At 49.4% G+C, this 22,976-nt stretch overlaps 1 protein-coding gene across 4 annotated transcripts in view; it reads left to right on the forward strand.

Annotated features, from left to right (window-relative positions):
- Positions 1-22,976, forward strand: part of Ptpre (protein tyrosine phosphatase receptor type E) — a 150,374-nt gene that overhangs the window by 103,018 nt on the left and 24,380 nt on the right. For 3 of the 4 annotated variants that reach the window (XM_021166288.2, XM_029479487.1, XM_029479489.1), the window contains 5 exons: positions 3,785-3,903; positions 11,858-11,951; positions 12,195-12,268; positions 14,042-14,178; positions 19,912-20,002. In XM_021166288.2, coding sequence (XP_021021947.1) covers positions 3,792-3,903; positions 11,858-11,951; positions 12,195-12,268; positions 14,042-14,178; positions 19,912-20,002 — 508 coding nt within the window. In that variant the 5' untranslated portion in view covers positions 3,785-3,791. Of the gene's footprint in view, positions 1-3,784; positions 3,904-11,857; positions 11,952-12,043; positions 12,120-12,194; positions 12,269-14,041; positions 14,179-19,911; positions 20,003-22,976 lie in introns of those variants that run through there. The other variant, XM_029479488.1, reaches the window with a different exon arrangement.

The raw sequence follows: 22,976 nt of genomic DNA on the forward strand, positions 1-22,976 counted from the left end.
TATATATATATATATATATACACACACATACACACACACACACATATGTGTGTGTGTATGTGTGTGTGTTTAAATCTTTCATCCCTTTAAGAATATCCACACCTAAAAGTTAGGGAAGGTCTGGGTTTTGTTTCTTGTGCTGTGGAAAGACATCGTTTTATCTGAGGTTTTTTTTTTTTTTTTTTTTTCCTGGAGCATTAAAAACAATTATCTTGCCAGGTGGGTCACCTTGTCTTGAGTTTATAGAAAAGGTTATATAGAAAAACAGATACTTGGGGGCTGGAGAGCTGTCTCTGTGGTTCAGAGCATACACTCCTTCTGCAGAAGACCCAAGTTTGTTTCCCAGCACCCACCTGGGGTTGAGGGAAAGGAATCACAATGGTTTGTAACTCTGGTACCGAGGGATCTGACACCCTCTATGGCTTCCCTGGTCACTGCACTCATGCATATCACACACAGACAACCAAGCCCTCAGAGCTTCAGTTTGGATCCTATAAGGTATGGTAAAGTCAGGAAGGGCCAAGCCTGGGGACTCTGCTGTGCTCCACAAGGAGTGGCTGATGTTGCTAGCCATTATGTCATAGTGCCAGTGCCTTCCTTTCCACATCTGGATGTCCTTCATTGAACTGCAGCCTATGGGTGCAGGGTGACCAGCCTTAGCTGCCTAGCACCCATGGGGTATGACATCTGTGCTGCAGGTGAGAGGGAAATACCTGTCCGTTGTCACTCTGGGGTCTTTAGTCCTGCTAAGTACACTTCTGCTGTGGGGATTTGTCACAGATCAAGTTCAGCCTCCCCCCAGAACCTTTGCTGCCCCACCTCACTAAGACCCATGGATAACGTGTGTGACAAAGTGAAGCACCCTGAGAATGGGATAGTGGCCCTGGGAAAGATATCCTGGAACCTTCCATGTCTATGTTTGTGTTTCCTTGGTGTGGAGATGGTCACCCCAGGAAGCTGAAAGGGAAATGGTGGTCCTCACGCTTTGGCATACATAACCTATCACTGTGCACCTAAGGAGGTTTCTGACCTCTGATATTGAGCCCCTGTGTGATTCCAGTAATCTGGGTTGTTAATAGAGAGTGAACCTGAACAAACAAGTCTCAGGCTAAGGCATCATTGCATGGCCTTCTCCATTCAGCCCCAGACTTCCCACCCTCGCTCTTCAGGTCTCCCTAGGAAGCAGAGCTAACTGTGGGCTAAAACAAAGATTGTCCTGACCGTCGGCCATGCACAGCTTCCTTCAGGCTGCAGTGCCATCCTGCCTGCTGAAGGTTCTGCTTGTGTGCTTTGTCTGGGGAACGGTGACCGACAACCTAGTTGTGTGGTCACTGCCTTTATTCCTTGGCGACATCACCTCCACAGCTTCTCATGGGGCCGCTAGGTCTCTACCCTTGAATTGCCCTTCCAGCTCCGGGGGTGGGGGTGGGGGGTTCCCTGGATGGGACTTGACGCAGCTTTGCATGTCCAGATCCTGGCAGGCTTGTTGAACCTTGTCGTGGGAAGTACTGGAATAGTATTCAGTGGAATAAGAATGATAGTTTTATAGTCCTATTGAGAGATGGGTGGATTTTGAGTAGAATAAAAATAAAGTGTGCTTTTCTGGGAAGAGAAGGCTTTGTTCATCCCAGCTCTGCAGACTGCACAGGCTCCCCGGGCCGCCTGTGCTTAGCACTTGGCAGGCGCACAGCAAATACTACTCAGCTACAATCCTTGGAGCTCGGCGTAGATTTAATTCCTCTTTCACACATTATTTCTGTGCGGATTCCGTGCCTGTGCTTACTAAGTAGCCTGCGCAAGTTTTTGAGAGGGGATGGCCAGGGAGCCTCCGACAGGTTGTTACTAGCCTTAGAATTCAAGTGGAATAATAAAGAGACACCAGATGGCTGGACAGGTTTTGATGTCTGCACACTTTATCTCCCTCTACTGGTCCCATCAGGAAGTTCGGCTCTGAGAACTTGTAGACAGACAGCCACACATAATGAGGGGAAGCCATTGAGCTTCGTCCTCCCCAAGGGTGCTGGCCTAGCCTCCTCTTAGATCATTGAATGCTTGGTGGGGAAGGCTATTAATGCTTGGGATGAAACACAATGTTTCACCCAGGAATTCTGCATCTCTGGAGTTGGATTAAGCCCAATTAATAACTCCCAATCAATTACCCTGCGGTTTCCTCTAGTGTCTGTAAAGTACCATGGCAGTGCTCAGTAACAGATTGGAAAGGGAAAAGGCAGTGTGTGGCATTGTGTGTGAAGCTGCCTGTCAAATGAGAGCCTGGGCAGCACAGATCCTGCTGAGGGTGTGCGTCGCCAGCAGCCCTGACCTCCAACATGGGCTTTCTAATCCTGCAGTCTGACTTAGTCTGGTCTCTCACGCTCCAAGAACCAGTGGTGTCATCCCTTGAGGGGTTCCTATGTACACAACACCCATGCAAGTGGCAGGCTAGAGCAGGTGCACACTCAAACACGGAGCTATTCGTGTCTGGTCCACTTTATAAATCTACGACATGTATTTGGGAATTAGGAAGAGGAGAGGTCACACATACCATGCCAGTGGCCACGGACTAATTTCTGTGAGGTCATTTTTATAATATGCTTTGGGTCCCATTCATCTTGGTAGTTCTGCCTACTGAGAAACACTGGGATTGCCTGGCTCCCTCCACGTCTTCAGCAATTACAAACATTAGTGCTCCCTGTTGGAACAGCGTGAGTGCTGAGCATCTATCTACTGGCCTCAGTTCTGAGGTCTGGGTCCATTTGCATCCTTCTTGGAGGCTTTGGGTAGCAAAACTTTTCTCAGTAGAGATGGGACGGAGCCCCTGGGCTGGCTGTGGATGAGGTTTCCTTGATAGGGACCCCATATCTGCATGGGCAGGTGCCATTGCTTGCCTCCATTGGTCAGGAGTCCTTAAATAAGGTTTTCTACACCACAGGGTAGTCACCATCACTGTCACCTCTAAGGATGATTGAAGGTGACTGGGCAAAATGGGGAGCCAAGATCTGAGGACAGATTGATTACCTGTGGGTGGGGTCTTAATGTAAAAGAACTTCCTCTGTGCTGAACCCCTTGTCAATCGGTCTGTCCCCTGCATCCATTCAACTCGGTAAACACTTAGCTCTCTCCTGAGGCTGTAGATGGCTCTGTAGAGTAGGAAGTTGGTGCAGTCAGAGGCAAGGCCAGGAGAGGGCTGCTGAGGTGGGCTGGGAGAGTGTATTACCACAGAATGGAAGAGGGTAGAGAAGGATCCTGATGCTGACCTCAAGGCTGCTTGGTCAGGAACTCCTGAGCCAGGTATGGAGGGCATGGATTTGGCTGGCCTAGTGAGAGGGGCCCAAAAAGTACACAGGAAGGCATGGGCATCTACTTACTCAAGATACCACAGCCAACATAGATACAATTTGGCCAAATAATGGCTGTGTAAGGGAGGCGGAGGAACAGTTGGTATTGGGGGATGTGGTATCTGGGGTGCCAGGTGACTCATGCAGATGCCTCTTGGCTGGCAATATGGATAAAGCTGGGGTCTGATCCCACTCCGTGCTGGCTCACCCTCAGCAGTGTAGGAGCTGTGAGCCTTGGGTCATCAGTCTGGACCTGCAGATGACAGGGACAGCACTACTGGAGTATGGAGACATCAAAAGAGACCGTGAAGTCGGCAGGCAAAGTTCTTGGTTTCCTGAAAAATTACAATGAGCTACTCTCCCATTTCTTCTCCCTCCCCACTGAGTGACAGCCACGTCCAGGGCCTTCTATTCCGAAAGATTCTGAGCAGGTCCTTTTCTCTTTGTAGGTGCACCATGGAGCCCTTCTGTCCACTCCTGCTGGCAAGTTTTAGCTTGTCGCTCGCCAGAGCTGGCCAGGGCAACGACACCACCCCAACAGAGAGCAACTGGACCAGCACAACTGCAGGTAAGGACCCCTAACCTGTGCCCAACTGGACCTGCTGCCTCACAAACTGCCACCTCCCAAGCACGTAGCACCACTGGGAAAGATCTGCAGTGGCTCTTCCTGTACGCCAACCAGGATACTGTGTATGTACCTAGAACCAGAGCCATCTAAGTGTGTTCCAGAAGGATGTTCCGCCTGCTGGGGTCAGGGTAGGCTTCAGTCTTGGAAAGAGGGAGTGAGAAAGTCTGTAGAGGGCCATCCAAATGGCTAAGTGAGACAAAGTGCTGGCTGTCAGGCCTAATACCCTGAGTTCGATTCCTGGGACCCACACAGTGGAAAGGGAGAGAACTGATTCCTGCAATTGTTCTCTGACTTCTACAAGTACACTGTGGCATATGTAGTACACACACACACACACTCACACACTCACACACTCTCATATACACATACACACTCTCACATACACACACTCACACACACACTCTCACACACTCACACACACATACACACACACTCTCACATACACACACCTCTCATACACACACACATACACATACATACACACACTCACACACATACACATACACACACACTCTCACACACACATACACATACACTCTCACACACACACACTCACACACACACACACACACTCTCACATACACACACTCTCACACACTCTCTCTCTCTCACACACACACACACTCTCACATATACACACTCACACACACACACACACACATGCACACACTCTCTCACACACACACACACTCACACACACACACACACAAACACACAATTGGTTAATTCAACAATACATTCTGAAAAGTCTGACTGTGTAGAGCCCTACTAGGAGCAGCTGTGACCAAACACTGACCAGGAGATTGAGCAAATGTGAATATTGGCTTGAAGGTTTGTTGTGTAACTTTTCCTGAGGAGAGATGAGCAAACATCTAATTACTCAACGGAGGACACCCACCATAGACCCAAGAAATGACTGTGTCCATGCCTAGCTCGGTGAACCAGTAAGTTTTGGGAGATTACTTAGAGAAGCATGAGTGTCTCAGAGGCAGCTGTTTCACTGGAAAAGCCCACTGTAGCCTGGGTGACAACTCCCGAAAGCTATATCATCAGTCTCCCGCACAGCTTGTAGGCAGCTCCACTTAAGAGTCCCTCCACCCCAACCATACCCCAGGCAATTTGCCTCTGGATTGTAAAACTTCAGGGCCTTATGAGTCTTGTAGCTTTATGTTTTGTGAGCTCCCTGCCTTCCTTTCATGAGAATATATTTGAATATGGAGCAAAAAGCCATATAACAGGGCTAATAACGTTATTACTTGTCATTTGTTAATAGTCTGTAATATTGGTATGTGGTAAGGTTTCCTCTTTTAAAAGAACAGCTGTTACTTTTCTAGGTAAATGTGGAGCATTCTTGGGTGTGTCGTGGCTTCCAGGAGATAGAGCTGAAATGGACAGCCATTGTCCTAGCCTCACTAGAATGTTAGGACAGATACACCCCAGGGCAGGCATGGGGATTATTCTTAGTCTGTACCCTCACCTTGTAGTTTAAATATTAAAGATGAAGAAAAGGCATACAGATGCCCATGTGACATCAAGGAGGAACTTCAGAGACATTTCCACCGATAGAAGGTAGACGTAGAACCTAATGATGCAGACTAAGGTAGGATGCCATTGCTGGGAAATATCCAGAGAAAAGCATGGGAAGAAAGAGTAGTGAGCAGTTGCTGGGATGAGGATAGAGACAGGAGGGGTCTTACTGGACACAAAGAAATACTCTAAAGGTGCTACCATAGCCAGAGCTGCCTAAGCTTGGCAAGGTACTCACCATACATTAAAAACAAGTTAATTTTGCATGTAAATTTCATCTCAATTAAGTGAATAAATATTATGCAAAGCCAACGTGAGGAAGAGGAGGTAGAAAAGGAAAAAAAAAAAAAACCCAACCAAACAAGAGTAGGTCTTTTTGGCTCTTACTCCCTGGGTTCAAATCTTGTCTCAGCCACTTGTTAGTTGGGTAACCTGAAATCACTCACTCTATGCCTCCTTTATGCCCCTCTTTGCCTCCCTTCCCCCACTCATGAGGTACAGAGGCAGTGAGCATTACAAAGACAAGCAGGCTGGACAGTCTTCAGAGCTAGGCTGAATTCCTCAACATCTGACTTTTGCTGTGGTCAACAGGGAGCAAGCTCCAGTCAGCTATTCAGTCTCTGATAGCCAGGAGTTCTGATGCTTCAACCCCTCAACTTCTCCATTGTAAATTTTGTGGGTTGTGCTGTATACAGAAAGAGCCAGGCTCAGGGCAGACAGGTGAGGTCAGGAGCCCTCCCTACTGAGTTGGCAGGGATTCCCTGAAGCGTGTCTAGTGGCAAAGTCAGAATGAACCCGCAATGGCAAAGGCTGACCCCTATCTTTGCACATGCCACATGCCCATCCATCCCTTCCTACACACTTGCTCCATTCCATACAGGGCAAGGCCTACCCACACCGGGGCAGACCATCTGCTTTATTCAACATATAGATTCTAGTGTTAGCCTCATCCAAAAATCCCCTTAGATGGTAGTCTCGAAATGTTTTTGCAGCCATGACCCCATCAAGTTTACACATGGAACTGAGCAACATGGTTGGAACTGGCCCTTGCAAGGCTTAAGGAGGACTCAAATTATCAATATCCTTACCGAAAAGCTTCTTAGAAAAAGTCAGTGGGAGTTGGTGCCTTCCAGTGGGTCAGAGGTTCAACTTTCATCCCTCTCAAGTGCTTCACAAGGTTTCCAGACCATAGGCTAATTTCCTACAGGCATAGTGGTGTCCCTAAGGGGCGGGAAGAAGCACTATCCTGCCACAAAATCAAACACCTGAGAGGACACTCTTGCTGCATTGACCTTCCTACCTGCCCTGACAGCCACAGTCACAACAAACAAACAAACAAACAAACAAACAAACCAACCAGACACCGCGTGCAGGCCTCTCTGCACATAGCTTTCCACATGCAAATAAGCCATCATGTCCTGCGGCACCGAACATCTTACTTAGACTTGCCCCAAGGACAGTGACCTTCAAGAACATTCACTGAAGTTTCTCAACCCACATCCCTGACTTCCCTCACCAAATACTAATCAGCTGGCCATTTAGGGAAACCGAGAAAGCTGTCTGCACATTCTAGTAAACGTCCTGAAGCCACCGGAACAGAGCATCCATCTCCCCACAGGAGAGGTTTGATCTGTCAGAGTCCTGTGACAGTCCCACAGATGGTCCCTCAGGGTGGCATTGCCATCCAAGTCTAGGGCTTTCCAAGTTCATTTGAGAGCAAAATGTATCGGTTCCTAACATAGCCGTGGGCAGGAAGTGTTGCTTTCAAGAAGAGAAGACTATCACATGACTTCAGGACCCAGAACAGAAACTTGCTCTGGATAGGTCTCCTCTGGGTCTCAGCCCACTAGCAACTGCTCTGGTCCCGCTATCAGGAGCTACGGAGGCCTCCAGTTACACGGCTTCTCCTTTGTCCTGCAGCTTGGGAGGGGGGTCCCAAGTGCTTTTGAAAAGATCTGGCCCCTGAAAAATCTTGAAGTATCTCTTGAGGGGTTAGCACATTGCCAGAATGTGCCAGAACAACAGGAAATGGTTTCCTTTCATCTCTGGCCAAAATGAATTCAATATTCATCGTGACACATTTTTTAAGACAAAGAATTCATTATAAATATGTAAAAAAAAAAGTTGTGAGGACGTGGTATTATCCATAATACATACAGGAAGAATCCTTCATTTTAACGTGTGAAAGAGCACATTAGAAAAATGGAAATGTTCTGGTTTGCTTTGCTACTGCGGTGACAAACACTACGACCCAAGCACCAGCGAGGCAAGGGTTAACTTGGCTTACATATTTCGTCATGGTCCGCCATGAAGGAAAGTCAAGGCAGGAGCTCAAACAGGAACTGAAGCAGAAATCATAGAGGAATACCACTTAGTGGCTCACTCACTGCCTCGTGCTCAACTAGCTTTCTTAGACAGCCCAAGACCACCTACTTAGAGATGGTGCCACCTCCAGTGGTGTGGGGCCTCCTACAGCATCCAATAATAAAATGCCCCGCCGACATGAGCGTAGGTCCATCTGAGCAAGGCAACCTCAGATAATTCCGGGGTGTGTCGAGTTGGCAGCTGAAGCTATTAGGAGATGTCAAACACAACCAGGCAAAATCAAAGCATCTAATTAATTCCATTTTACTCATCAGGCAGAGGTTCTGAACTCTCTAGATATTAGAGAAAATCAAGTTAAAATGTTATTGTGCTTTTGCCTGACTAAAAGTGGAAGGATCATTAGCAAACAGGAGACAGTGTCTCCCTTGTAAACCCCAGGCGAGCCTAGAAGTCGGATGCTTTGGGAGGCCATCTGGCTATTTCTACTCTTGTTTGATGATGACTGTAGGAGACACAAAGGTCCACTTTTAGGAGCCACCATACAAAAACTCTGGTGAGACAAAGTGTGCGAGTTAGGGGCTGGAGAGAGGCTCAGTGGCTAAGAGCACTTGTTGCTCTTCCAGAGGACCCAGGTTCGGTTCCCAGCACCCACATGGCCCTTGACAACTGACTGAAACTTCAGCACTGGGAGATCAGACACCCTCTTCTGGCCAACATGAGCACCTGCACACAGGTGGTACAAATACTCAAAGACATATGACCACCTGCAGACACATAAATAGGAATATCACTTTTTTTTTTTAATGTAGAAGTACTGGGAACAGCAAAGTGGGAAATAGCCTCAAATACCCATACAATCTGGGCCAGTCCAAAGTGTAGGATGGCAAGCAGCCAGGACACAGGATGAAGAGGCTCACCTAGCGTGGCAGCTCTCCAGGAGCAATGAGAGAGGTGTGTGCTCCACCCAGTCGCTTCATACATAGCATTTGTGTTGGGATATATCATCAAGCCGAGTATTCTTTATGATCAGTTCATCTGTTTTCCTTCCCTAGTAATTTGTAAAATAACAGTACCTCCTTCAGTCATGCAATCTTGGATCCCAGGAGAGATTAGTGAGTCTAACCTATGTGTGCATGAGTTTACTAAACCTATGTGTGCATGAGTTTAGCGTCACAGAAGAAAAGGCAGGGAAAGTTACACTCACAACCTCATGCTAGGGAAACAAAACAGCCCACCTATTTGTGTTCGCTCTGACTGGGCTGCTTGGAATGTTTATCGTACGCCTCGGGCCCAAGAAGGTTTATGGACCAGATCTCAGTCCTCCAGAGCAGTCCTCCAGGGACTGTCATCTCTTCCCAGAGCACAATTGCTCACTGTGCTTCCTGCCTTTTCTCTTCCTCTTCCTCTTCCTCCTTTACTCCTCCGCCTCCATGCTGGGGACCCACTAGACATGTAGAATGTCCCTCGTTGGAGGGGTACTGTCTGTTGCAGATTGGTGCAGAGTTCCATGGGGTCTGGAAAGAACTTCCCCGGGCTGGCCCATGCTCTTCTGCCTGGGTCCTTCTGACACAGCAGATGAGTCACTGGGGACATCAGTGTTCAGAGTAAAAGTGTCAGGTCCCACTGCACACACAAACGATTGCCTTTTTAGTGTCAGGACCAGATTCTGTGTAAGCAACTGTGTGTGTGCACACACGCAGGTATGCCTATGCCTAAAGTCTATGTGGACACACATGTACTCCCTTATCACAGACAGTTGGCAAACCCAGCAACACTTTAGGGAAAGGGCTGAATCATCTAGAGAGACCCATCTGCACCTCCCCACTCTGGCCCTTTCCCCCCACCACACACACACCTCCAAGTCAGTGTGAACTGGAAACAGAATGTGACCATAGGATATCCGCTAGGAAACCTCATGCCTCCCTGGGTGGAACACTACTGGGACCAAGGGGACACTACCTAGTATGCACCAGGATTTATTTCCTGACCCACATTGTTTATCAAAGTTTGTGTTAAAGGCTTCTTCCTTTGCAGTATTTGAGGCAAGAAGTAGTATGGACCCATCCTCCCATAGGCTCTGACACTGTAGCCAGAGCACGCCCCACAGTTCCCTATGTCCCGTCCCACCCAGCCTGGCTCTGGGTGTTCTGCTACCCTTGGGAAGCCTGCGAGGTTCTGGCCCTGACCTCTGCCTTCCTAGACAAAGAACATTAGAAGTAACAGAAACCAAATTGAGGGATAATGAGTCCCTCTGAGCCATCCTTCTGCCTGTGTGACAATCCATGTAGGCCTTGTGTCATTCAACTCATGCCTTGTGGGATCCCCATTTTTCTGTGACTGCACCCTGTACTCCAAGAACCTGGACACGGAGGCTGGTCCCTCGAGTACTTTGACAGAGCCCAGGGGAGGATTCACAGGGTCGAAGTCCCTCTGTCTATGATGGAGTGGACCTTGTAGCCAAACCAGTTTAGTAGCTGCTTCTGCAGAGCAGAGGCTGAGCCAGAGGCTGACCTCTGGGTAATGCAGAAGTGGATAGTTTCACCATGGTGACACACCGAGAAAAGACAGTGAGCATTTCCTGAAAAGAAGGAGAAGACTGCCCACACTTTCAAGTGGCCTTTGACCAAAAATGGATGGAGTTGAATCAGGGAACCCCGAGCAGTGGGGCTCCCTGGGATTGGCTTAGCTCTGCCCTTCAGGGCCAGGCAGCTCTCGGCAGTCCAGGTTAAACTTTGATGTAGATCCTAGTCTAGGGTATACCATTCCCTGGAGCCACAGACATGAAAGTTATGGACCAGGCTGCTCCTAAAGGGCCCCGGCTGGGCAATGGGCAGGTTTGGAGTATCCCCCTGAGGGAGGGACAGATATTCCTAGCCATTAAGTCTAATCTATACCTGACCTTGACATGATGGGAATCAGCTTCTCTGGGCCAGGGCCACAGATGGCAGACGGTGGGTCATAGCCTGTAGATGACATACATGCACAGGACTGGGAAAACTACGACATTTCAAACTCCTTCCTGGAGTGCTGAGTTTCTATGGACCAGGGTGGCACATGGGAGGAAGGACATGAAGCCTGCCCCACACACTCAGCTTGGGAACAATGTTTGGCACTTCTGGAACTCAAGAGGATGGAAATCGAGCTACTCACCTCCAGGGCCTCCCATGGGAGACCTGCTCACTCCTGATAGCATGTGCTCACCAGCTGCAGAACATAGCTCCTCTGGACCAGTTCACAGGAGCCACTGGAGTAGCAGGCTTTTGATGGGGCATTTTGGGTGGGAGCTTTGTGGTGATTAGGTTGAGAGAGAATGGGTCCATTGATGACTACAAGGACACCAAAGGCAAGGTTCAAGGGCAGGAATACGTCTCTCTCTGAGGAAGGTGGACCTGGGAGGTATGAAGGATGGATGCACAAGTTGGTTCCAGGAAGCCAGCAGTCTCTATGACAAAGAATTCAAGGCTCTGAAAAGCCAGGCCATTGTGTGCCTGTTCCTCAATAACTGTATCAAACCTCGGGACCAGGCTGTTTCCTTATACCTGGTGCTCCTGATTCATCTGGGTTGGGACACAACAACTGTACCCTGAGGGGAAGCCACCTTCCTCCACCTCCTCATTGAAGAGAGAGGCTGGGCCAAAGATGCTTAGAGAAATAGCTGAGCTGGGCAATGGTGGCGCACACCTTTAATCCCAGCACTTGGGAGGCAGAGACTGGCAGATTTCTGAGTTCAAGGCTACCCTGGTTTACAGAGTGAGTTCCAGGACAGCCAGGGCTATACAGAGAAGAGAAACCCTACCTCTGAAAACCAGAGAGAGAGAGAGAGAGAGAGAAATCCCTGACTAGCAGGGTACATTGGGGTACGAGGAGGTCACCCTTCGTCGGAGTCCTTGAACAAGTCCCACCATTACACTCCTCTGTCCCCTGGAAAGAACTGAAGGGAGATAATTTCTAAACTGTAGCATGAGGGTATGCTTTGGAAATCCTTACCCCTACCCAAGGTCCTGATGGAGTCTCTGCCCTCTGCCACCCCACCCACCCACAGGCCCTCCGGACCCTGGTGCATCCCAGCCGCTGCTCACCTGGCTGCTGCTGCCTCTGCTCCTCCTCCTGTTCCTGCTTGCAGCCTACTTCTTCAGGTAGGAGTGTCCCCAGGCGCTGACGTGCTCTCACCAGCTCCTATGAGGAAATGAGTGTGCTGGAGGCTGGGGGTGTGGGCCCAAACAGCTCATACAGCGGCTGGCCAGGCCTGAGCTGCCACACAGCTCAGCCATGAGCAGCAGAAAGAACTTTTCCCGGCTCACCTGGTGGGTATCACCACACTCAGGACTTGGGGGTTCCCGCGGTGCTGAGACCTAACCCATCTTGTGTGTGCCTCTAAGGTTCCGGAAGCAGAGGAAGGCCGTGGTCAGCAGCAACGACAAGAAAATGCCTAACGGGATCTTAGAAGAGCAAGGTATTGTACACTGGGCTTGGTACAGCAGGCAGGCATGGGACTGTCACTCAAGCTTGCCACTCTCTCCAGCTCCTCTTGGGCTAACGCTGCCACTTGTTAGTAACCCAGAATCTCTGTTTCAGAACTTAGTGTGAGAGGTCGTTTTCCCTGCAAGAGAGCGGATGTCTGAGACATTTCAGTTTGTGAGGTTTTTTTGTTTTTTGTTTTTTTTTTTTTTTAAAGAGACCACTCATATCCTGTCGGTTTAGCAGGGCTTTGCCAAGTAACATTTCTCACTGAAGCCTTTGAAATCATCCCGTGATAGGTCTCTAACTCATGGTGAGGAGTGTTCAGATGTGACGGTACTACCTCAGGATCAAGCTGGAAAGGGCACTGCTCTGCCAACGCTGTTCACTCTTGAGAAGGAGCGCCAGTGAGGGGACATGCCTAACTTAGATTCCAGCTGTGTTCTAACTTGTAAACGCTGCTTATGAAAAGCTTGTTTTTCTTTCTCTGTGTTTCAATGGTAAAGACAAAGCAAAGATTTCAAAGGTGCAGGTTCTAGCTGAGTGGGGGTGGCATGGGCTTCTAATCTCAGTACTCGAAGGCACTTGTTGAGGCAGAAGCAACACAGGTTCAAGGCCAGACTGAGCTACATAACAAGATCCATCTTCAAATGGCCAAGGGACCTGGGGATACAGCTCAGTGGTGTAGCACCTGCCCAATGTATGCCAAGCCCCTGGTTTTTAGTGACGATTTAAAACACAAAACGCTGGCTCACGGCAGTGGTTCCAGCTTTCTGTTCTAACTTCCTGCAGAGCTTTGCCTGCCTTGAGGTAACGTGCATGCCGTCAGAACTCAAGCGACACTTTAGAACTCCCCCAAGGTAGCAAAGGAACTAACACAACCCCACAGATGGGAAGACTATGAGCAAGAGCGGGCTCAGCTGAGCGGTAGCATTGCAGGGCTTGGGGGACTCGCACATCCGCATAGACCATCAGACAGCTCTGGTGCATCTGCAGTCTGCATCCTGCCCTTCTCACCTCCCCACACATCCCAAAAGCCAGTGCAGAGGGAAGAGTGTGGCTGGGAGGGGCAAGAAGCCCACAGGCTTCTACCAGCTCATCTGGCTGCAGCCGAAGGGTGTCTCCGAGCAGTCTCAGTGAGCTCTGCAGATGGGACAGGGCCTTTTGCAAAGGTGACAGCTGACTTATTCTACTGACCTGATGGAACCAGCTCCCTCTCTGTGAAGAGAAAGAAATGCCAGTCCCCGGCAGCCCTTTGCCGTGTCCTCTCCTCCCCTGCTTCAGAGATGGTGTGTTTCTCTGCATTATAATGCATGTGGTTTAAGGAAGAGGATCTGTGCATTGCCAAAAGGGGGAGGCTGCAAGGCAGAGATCCTTGCAGTCCCCCATCTGCTCCGAGTGTATACCCAGAGCCCCGTGATTACTCTTCTCTGGATCTGGTATCAAGAAGCTGCCATGCTGTGTGTGGAAGGAACATAGGCTAGAGGGAAGGCTGAGTGATGGGTGAGCTTGCAAGCAAGATCAAGAATACGATGTCTATGATGGACAGGAATGCTGCCATCACTTGCTGAAAATAGGGTGTGTTGGGAAGGAGGTGTTTGATTCAGTTGCTCAGAGCTGGGTTAGCCCCAGGGTGAGCGAGCGATTTGAGAGGACTGGTCCCCTCCCATTGTACAGATCCATCAGGAATGCTGTCAGACCATCTAAGGAATGAGTCAGCCATGGGCAATGGCACTAAGTGGCTTCTCTGTTGCTCCTGGCCCTACAGAGCAGCAGAGAGTGATGCTGCTGAGCAGATCTCCATCAGGTCCCAAGAAGTACTTCCCCATCCCCGTGGAGCACCTGGAGGAGGAGATCCGGGTGAGATCTGCGGATGACTGCAAGCGATTCCGAGAGGAGTTCAATGTGAGTGTCCCAGGTCTCGGCCATCGCGAGGAATAGCAGGACGGTCCGAGCCAGTCGTTCCAGGGACTCGGGACTTTATGTCACTTGTGGAGCTGCTCAGAAGTGGGGTCTGGAGAGCCCAGTCACTCGTGCAGTGCTCTTCACTGGTGCTCCTTGTTCCTTAGGAAGCGAGATGGTTGAGCCTGATGCTCCTGGGGGTTGCTGCCAGCTCCATGATTGGGTACCGTGGTATGACAACAGCTGTGATAAACACGTAATTCTACCATGTGGTGCGTGGTGTAGGTGGCAGTTTTATGCTGAAGGATACAGAGAGCCTCCCACAAAGCATCTTGTCATGGTCCCCAAGAGGTCCAGCTTCTAATCAGACCAGCACTGGTCGCTCTGAGCAACCATCACGGCACAGTTCGGTGGTTATGAGGACTGTCTGCAGAGGACACTAGCTCGTGTTCAGTGTGTGTGAGTCTCTGCTCTATGGGATGAATCATTTCCACACCCTCTGAGGAGCAGTGGCTCACTCCATGCTCTGCCCACTGGCAGTCTCCATAGTCATTCTCAGAACTCTCAGCTCAACACACAGTACACATTGGTGACCTAACCCTTAGAGTTTTTCATTTCCTTTTTTATAATTTTAATTTTTATTTTATTTTTTATTTTTTTTATTGGGTATTTATTTCATTTACATTTCCAATGCTATCCCAAAAGTCCCCCACACGCTCCCCCACTCACCCACTCCCACTTCTTGGCCCTGTCGTTCCCCTATACTGAGGCATATAAAGTTTGCACGACCAATGGGCCTCTCTTTCCACTGATGGCTGACTAGCCATCTTCTGATTTATATGCAGCTAGAGTCACGTGGGGGTGGGGGTACTGGTTAGTTCATATTGTTGTTCCACCTATAGGATTGCAGATCCCTTTAGCTCCTTGGGTACTTTCTCTAGCTCCTCCATTGGGGGCCCTGTGATTCATCCATCCAATAGCTGACTGTGAGCATCCACTTCTGTATTTGCTAGGCCCCGGCATAGTCTCACAAGAGACAGCTCTATCTGGGTCCTTTCAACAAAATCTTGCTAGTGTATGCAATGGTGTCAGCGTTTGGAAGCTGATTATGGGATGGATCCCCGGGTATGGCAGTTTCTAGATGGTCCATCCTTTCGTCTCAGCTCCAAACTTTGTCTCCGTAACTCCTTCCATGGGTGTTTTGTTCCCAGTTCTAAGAAGGGGCAAAGTGTCCACACTTTGGTCTTCGTTCTTCTTGAGTTTCATGCGTTTAGCAAATTGTATCTTATATTTTGGGTATTCTAAGTTTCTGGGCTAATATCCACTTATCGGTGAGTACATCTTGTGTGAGTTCTTTTGTGATTGGGTTACCTCACCTTTTATATGTATGTGTGAGTGTGCTTTGTATATGCATGTGCACCACATGTGTGCAGTGCCAGAAGAGGCCATCAGACCCCCTAGAACTGCAGTTTTAGGTGGTTGTAAGCCACCAAGTAGGCTCTGAGAATTGAACCCAAGTCCTCTCCAAGAAAGGAAGAGCTTATAATCTCTCAGCCATCTTTCCAGCCCCCAAGTTGTTGATTGTTTAATGACTGTCATATGGGTAGGCATGAAGTGCTATTTTGAACACAGAGCCCCGCCGCACTGTTGGTATTCTGAGGGAGTTTGTTCAAGTCTTCACCCTGGGTGCAGGACTGGGAGATGAATGTTGGGCCAGAGCAAGACGGGGTGTCCCTGGATGGCTGCCTTGGCCTGGCTCTGTCATAACATCTATTATACTCCAGGTCACTTCCAACAGCGGGGTCTGGGGATGGAGGCTCTATGACAGCACAGATGTGAGCCTCCCAGACGATGAACTTTTTAAAAAAGTGCTGTGTGGTTGTTTGTAGAGAGGGGACCAACCACACAGAGATGCCTGCGAGGGCCTGGGAAGGCTGTGGTGGGCTCCACCACGGTTTACCCACTTGTCAGCCTTACACCTTCCTCTTTAGCTTGCTTCCCTTTTTACTGCTGCCAAATGTGTTTTCCTCTTTTTTCCCCCTCTCTCTCTAAATTAGGTCATACTGAAAGACAGCACCAAGCACTGTTGTTTTGCAAACTTACAACTTAACACCAGAAGTCAATTCTCCATTTTTAAAATAGCTGTTGCTCACATTGCTGGTAGGAGCTTGTCCCTCCTCAGCATCTCCCACTTCCCCTTCCAGTTCTGCTGTCATATGTGGGGTGCCAGGGACCAGACTGTGAATGGAGGGTCTTGGAGTAGGGCCGGGAGCAGGATGAGGCAGGTGAGGGGGATTTGGCTCAGGTGCAGAAGTCAAGAGGACTGGAAAAGCACAGCAGGCAAGACCCTGGTCCCATAGCTTATCTAAAATATCAAAGCAAAAGCAAGCCATGGTGAGGGGGACAGATTGGTCACTGTCAGGAGAGAACAATGGCTGTGTATCTCCCTGCTGCCCGGGGCTCCACTGTGGGTGTTGTCGAGCAGATATGGAGTCTACCATTATTGAACAGTTTGATGTTTTTCACCATCATGAGTTTTAAACACTAAGTTAGCTTTTTAGAAAGGATGAGGCTGCTGATGAGATGGCTCAACCAGTAAAGGCACTGGCCACCAAGCCTGACAACCTGAGGTCAATCCCTGAAACCCGCATCATGGAAGAACAGAGCTGTTTCTTGAAAACCTGCCTCTGACCACCGAGTTCATGGCATAGCATGTGTGTGTGTGTGTACAGGCATGTGCACAAGAGCAAACAAATGTTATCTAAAATTTTAAGAAGAAAACATATGATAGAAAAGCTGGAGGAGCCCCTGTAAATTTTATACTGGAAACAAATGATTCCCTCTCGTGTTCCTCCCGCCCTGCCTCTCTGTGGCCCTCAGTTGTGCAGAGTCCTGCTGCCTGTGGAGATACAGTGTGGGGTAAGAGCGCAGGAAGCCTGGCTCCTCTCTCCATGGTCACACTCTTATGACATCCCTCTCCTGTCCAAACCAGCCAGGCCAGTTCTCAGAGAAGACATTTAAGTTTCCTACCCCTCCCTCTCTCTGGTCTGACACCCTCTCCTAACGGTCATGGAAGGTATCTGGATAAGTCTCAACATGTATTTGGACATTCCTGTACTGCCAAGTCCAGGATTAGGTGGCCATGAACTTGAGGATAAGAAGGACTTTGGCATTCAGATCATCGGGAAAATGGGATGAATGTTGGAACCGGTTTGTCTGTGTACTATCCTGGCCCGGAAGACTTGGGCCAGTTCCTTAACCTCTGCCTCAGTTTCTTCATCTGTAAAGTAGGGATTTTCCCTGCCCTGTGGGGCTTTGATAACACTTAAACCAATAAGTAACAGGTAACTTACAGATAAGATGCTATCTGCTAGCTCCTCCTGGAAAGGTAGATCTCTAACCTGTTTCCAGGTCCTGACTTCAGTCCCAGAAAAGGAGGCCTCTGGTAACCATCTTCCCCAGCTCTGACCCAGCAAGCTGTGTCAAGCCTCCCTATGATAAATACAATAGAAATCTGTACAGAGGGAGTTGTTTGTTTACAGGAGTCCCTGCAAACCCGAGCCATCCTCTGTCCTCTGGGTCTATGAAACAAACCAGACCTCCTATAGCATACACAAAGAGTCACTGCTGGCGGATCATCCCCAGACAGTCTTACTTCCCTGGGGCTACCAAGCAGCTGAGAAACCTGAGGTCCTTAGTAGCCTGACAGCAGGAAAAAAACGTGCTGGGCCCAATCTGTGCAGGGAACTTTTCAGCTTGCTTGGCTCTGGGATTATGTACAGGGGCACAGAGAACTCTGCCCACCTCCCTTTGTCCTGTCCTCTAAGAGCCTGGGGAGGCAGAATGAACCACCACATCTCTATGGCCCACATCTCAGAGACACACAGCTGTGGAAGGGTGGCCAGAGCCTGATTCTTCTTTGTACTCAGGCTCCGCTGGCCATCATGTTGCCGCTACCTTGCCTTCCTTTGTTTAATCCAGTTTGCTGTTTTTAATAAGCCTTATTTTTAGAGCAGTTCCAAGCATGCAGAACAATTGCATGCATGCTGGAGTGTTCCCATGCACTCCGTCTCTCCCACGGAGCATGTCCATGTATTACAGTTATCATTGCTGTTGGCGGTGTTATCACTGAGCCCCTAGAATCTGCTCATTCTTGAGCTTTGCCAGATGCACGGTTTCATGTGCCACTGTGACATTACCATGCCTGGATTTTGCATTCTAGGTTAAAGCTTTCTGAGAAGGTCCTGGGATGTCAGCACAAATTCAGTGTCCACTTAGGGCTGAGAGGTAGCACCAAGCCTGCGCTGGTGGTGAGTCTGAGCTCAAGGAGCCTGGGTGTTCATAGCTAGGGACAAGGTTGAGAACTCCTCATTGGCATTGCCAGGAGGACCTCTGATTGGCCCCTCCACACTGACTCAGGCAGAGCCTCTGCCTGTGGCTATGAGATGTGGTGGACCTAGAGCAGAGGAGAGAGATGCTCTACAGCGCCTTGATGTAAGCCCTTGTGGGAACTGAGTTGGCCACTGAAGAAGCTCCTGTCTGCTAAAGGGAGGCCAGTGCCCTTACATAAAATGAGAACAATCTCGGGACATTATGGATGTCATCTGAGGCTGCTCTATGAAGCCAGACCCCAACTCCCAGGGCCCTAAAGTGGGACACAGACAGCAAGAAGGTCATGTTTCCCTGTGCTTGAGCAAGGGGGTCCTTTCAGGCTATATTACTAAGGTCTATCTTTTCAGTCAAGTGATGCTGATCACGTTTTTAACACTGTTCATTTGATCTGGTCCCATGTCATCTCATCATAGGCTAGTTGTAAGGGAAGCCATGTATTTCCCCTGTGCCTGACACAGCACAAACACGTCTTCCTTGGCGCCCAGTGGTGCTAGGTCCAACCAGAGGAAGGTTTAATGTTGAAGAGCATGATTTGAAGTTCAAGGTGTTCTTTACCCTGGCTCATTTGAGCACAAAGAGGAGGAGCCCAGAAGCACGCAAACAGCAGACAGCTGGAGGGAAGCAAGCATCAGAGGCAGGTGGCTTCCATGGTAGAAGGAAGTAGAAAGCCACGTGTCTACTTTATTCCCAGATGTGATGATTCTCAGTTTTAGCATCGTGGCAAAGTGAAACTTCCATTTCTCACTGATACTCCTAGTCTGGGGCCAGGGGTCATTAACGGGGTACATCTTAAGCCGCAGAGAGTCCCAAACGCCTAGGGGTCCTTGGGGTCTGGGAGAATCAGTATTTCTCAGGAGCTTCTGGCCCTGGCCCTGCTCACCTGACCTAACCCACAGAGACAGCTGAGTCCTGGGTATGGTGAGAGCTGCATCTGCAGTCACTCTCCAGGATCCTGCTTCTCTCCTGAAGCTCAGTTGAGAGGTCTCAGCACTTCCTTCTCGCTAGTCTTTGCTCCTCTGTCTCATGCATCAGAACTCCTTTTGGATCAGTTCACCTGTACTCAAGGAGTCTTTGCCTGGGCCAAGACCTGTGTGGACTGGGGCATGATAGGCTATGTTGTGAGTGAGTTCCTGACCTCACAAAGTTTAGGATCTAGACAGAAGACCCTGAAGAAAGCCCATCTCTGTGTGTCACTCATTGTCTTCCCAGTGTCTAGTGTGGGACCTGACGAGAGCCGTGGACGATGGAAGGATGGTAGTATTAATTCCTAGGCTTGTTAGTGACGCTGATGGGAGCCTGGGTTTAGATTCATTAGTGTTCAACCAACTCTCTGTTTCTTTCCAGTCATTGCCATCTGGACACATACAAGGATCCTTTGAACTAGCAAATAAAGAAGAAAACAGAGAAAAAAACAGATACCCCAACATTCTGCCCAGTAAGACTTGTTGTTGTTGTTGTTGTTGTTTACTGTCTGTCTTTGCATGATCTGTGACATGCTGGTTACACTTGGCACTGCTTCACAGCTTTGTTATGTCACAGATTATGTTGTGACTGCTCAATGCGTGTCCCAAGGAATCCAGAACCACCCTGCCTGAGTGCCCATTTCCCTGCACAGGGTGTGGGCATCTTTGCTGCTGCTGGCCACTCAGGTTGCTAAGCAGGTAGAACGCAAGCTGGGTAGGAATGCTTCACAGACTTAGGCACAAGCAGGCAAGGCCTCTCCTGCCAGCTTCAGTGCTGAGTACCAGTCTAGGCCTGTCGGTGGCCTTAAGCAGTACCTTCCTTCGTAGTGAGTGTTTGATTAAGCCAGGAGCAAGTCCTCAGTGAGATTTATGGTCCATAACCAAAGACCAAGATGGTAGAAGGAAAAGCCCACGCGGGTTTGGCACCCTTGAGGGGCTAAACAAACCCAATTCTAACTTTAGCAGGAAACATCAACCATGAGCTGGTGAGTGTGGTTGCCAAGGAAGTGTCAGAGTTAGGGTGAAAGATGCTGTGGTCTGGGCATCTTGTGACCTGCTGTTGCTGGCTGAGTCTAGGCCTGAGGTGTCTGTCTCACTGCCAGGGCAAACCTTGCATGTTCCCAGCCGACTTTTCAAAAGTTGGTGCAGGAGGGTTGCGACACCCTGCCTAACCCACAGCCCTCCCATCCTCCCAACCACAGTGTCACCCTTCAAGCACACAGAAAAGCAGCCTCAGACAGCTCCACTAAGCTCAGGCTTGAACCCTGAACAGAGGCCTCCTACTGGTCCCAGAGACCTTTGATCTTAAGGAATGCCTGGTGGGGTCAGGAAGCAGGCCTCAGTCAGCTTCAGTCTATACATGGAGCTGTGACCTGCCCGTTACATGATCCTAGATTTCTAGCACTTTCTGGAAGCACCTCTTCCCTGCCATTCATATATAAGGTTTATAATTGACTTTTTTGTAAAGGCCACCATGATTCTAGGATCCAACTAAACCTAGAGTAATAAACGAATGGGTTTTTGTTTGTCAGGGCCAAGGGAGGAGGGCCAAGCTGTGAGGGTGGTTTGTCCCAAGTTTCGACTCTGGACACAGTAGCTTTACTGCTCAGTGAGTTATGGAGATCCAAGGAAGCTATTGCCGTGGCTCAATAGCTCAAAGAGCAAGAAGATATCTGGGCTCTTCAGAGAAATTTATGTCAACTGATAACTGTGATTCTCAAAGAGCCATTTGACTTCTAACTTAGTACTTCACCTTCCTAGATGACTTAATTTATGACTTGGTTTGGCTCTCATGTATTTAGGGCCCCTTAGGGCCAAAGACATTCAGAGCATCTTGCCTAACTTTCTCTCTTTATTAGTAAACCTACTATCCCCTAAAGCCATACCCAAAGTCTTAACCAAGAATATTTCTGAGCCAGAGGTAGCAATTCATGCTTGTAATCCTAGCAGCCTCCAGGCTGAGGCAGATGGCTCTCCAGATAGAGGCCAGCCTGGGTACATGGCAAGCAAGACCCTGTGTCAGAATGGGGGAGGGGAAATGACAGGAGTGAGAACAGGGGATCAAAGAAAGGAGAAAAAGACAGAGACAGAGACAGACAGCAAAAGAGCCAGAGAGTCAGAGAGGGGAGTGCTAGTTCCTGGTGAGAGCTCCGGAACAGAACTCATGGTTAAGCTCCTGCACCAGGCACAGATAGGGTGCTCAGCTCACCAAGGAATCACTCTAGCACAGGCTGGGTGCCTTCCAAAACCTTCCTGCTGTACCTGAGCCTGGGTTGGATTACAGAAGAAAACTAGCCTGCCTTCTCCCTCTATGAAAGTGTGGCAGCACTCCAAACAGTCCCGCTCAATGAGCCCCCACCATAAGTTCCCTTGCTCCTGCTCCAGGGTGAGGCCTCATCCCTCCATACCCAGGAGTAATGCCTGACTTGGGGTGTTGACAGCTCTCCAGGACTGTGGGTACATGGCATGTTTCACAGGGGTAATGGGCTGTTTGTATGTTTGAGTTTCCTACAGTATGGAAACAGCACATACGTCAAGGACCAATAGTGGCATCCAGTTAAGGAGAGACATGCCTGGCTATGTTGGAGCTGTTGGTCCTGCTGGGGCAATACAGTGGGCTGAATGTCATGGAGGCAGGTTAGGATCAGCAAACTCGGATGGGAGGACCCAATGCCCACAGCTCCAGGTGCCCCTGCCCTTCCTAGTTCACCCCAAGCCAGGGCAGACTTGCAATAGGTTCAAAGATGTCCCTGGGCTAACGTGTAATGTTGGCCTTAGCCTGGGATTCCCAAAGACTTGGACACTCTGCATCCAAAAGGCTGAGGGCTTGCATGCCTGTGGGGACTCTCTGTGGCCAAGCATTCTGATTGCTCTCTGCTGGGAGGATGCCACTGCTAGTAATTTTAGAAAGCAGTGTTCTGACAGCAAAGTGGAACTTTTCAGAATGTAGACGCAGGAATCTGTTAGAAGATGTGAAGGTCCAAGGCCATGCAGGTGCCATTTTGCCCTGTGTTTCCATAACTGTCCCCTGGTGTAAGTCATTCTAAAATCTCTTCAGCCAGCATGGCATGTGTTGTGGCACAGTTGTTTCCATCCTTGAGCCCCTGAATGGGAATGTGTTGATATGTGACAGTGGATTTGGCGTTTGTCATCCTGGCCAGCATGTGTGGGCTGGAAAGTGTCCCCAGAGATGTGCCATCCCCTCCTCTGCCCAGAGTTGGACAGATGCAGCTCAGCAATGAAACTCGGGGAGTCTGAGATAACACACGGCACTCAGCCAACAAGGCCCAAGCTAGCCTGGAACTCTCAATCCTCCTGCCTCAGCCTCCTCAGTGCTGGGACTACAGACCTTCCCGCATCAGCCACCTTTTACACAATCCGTTGGTGCTGCAGCGGCAGCTTCTGTGGGACACAGGCCCGTGGAGGAGCAGGGTCACAATTATCGTG

The sequence above is a fragment of the Mus caroli genome, chromosome 7 (genome assembly GCF_900094665.2).
Source record: "Mus caroli chromosome 7, CAROLI_EIJ_v1.1, whole genome shotgun sequence".
NCBI classification, from domain to species: Eukaryota; Metazoa; Chordata; class Mammalia; order Rodentia; family Muridae; genus Mus; species Mus caroli.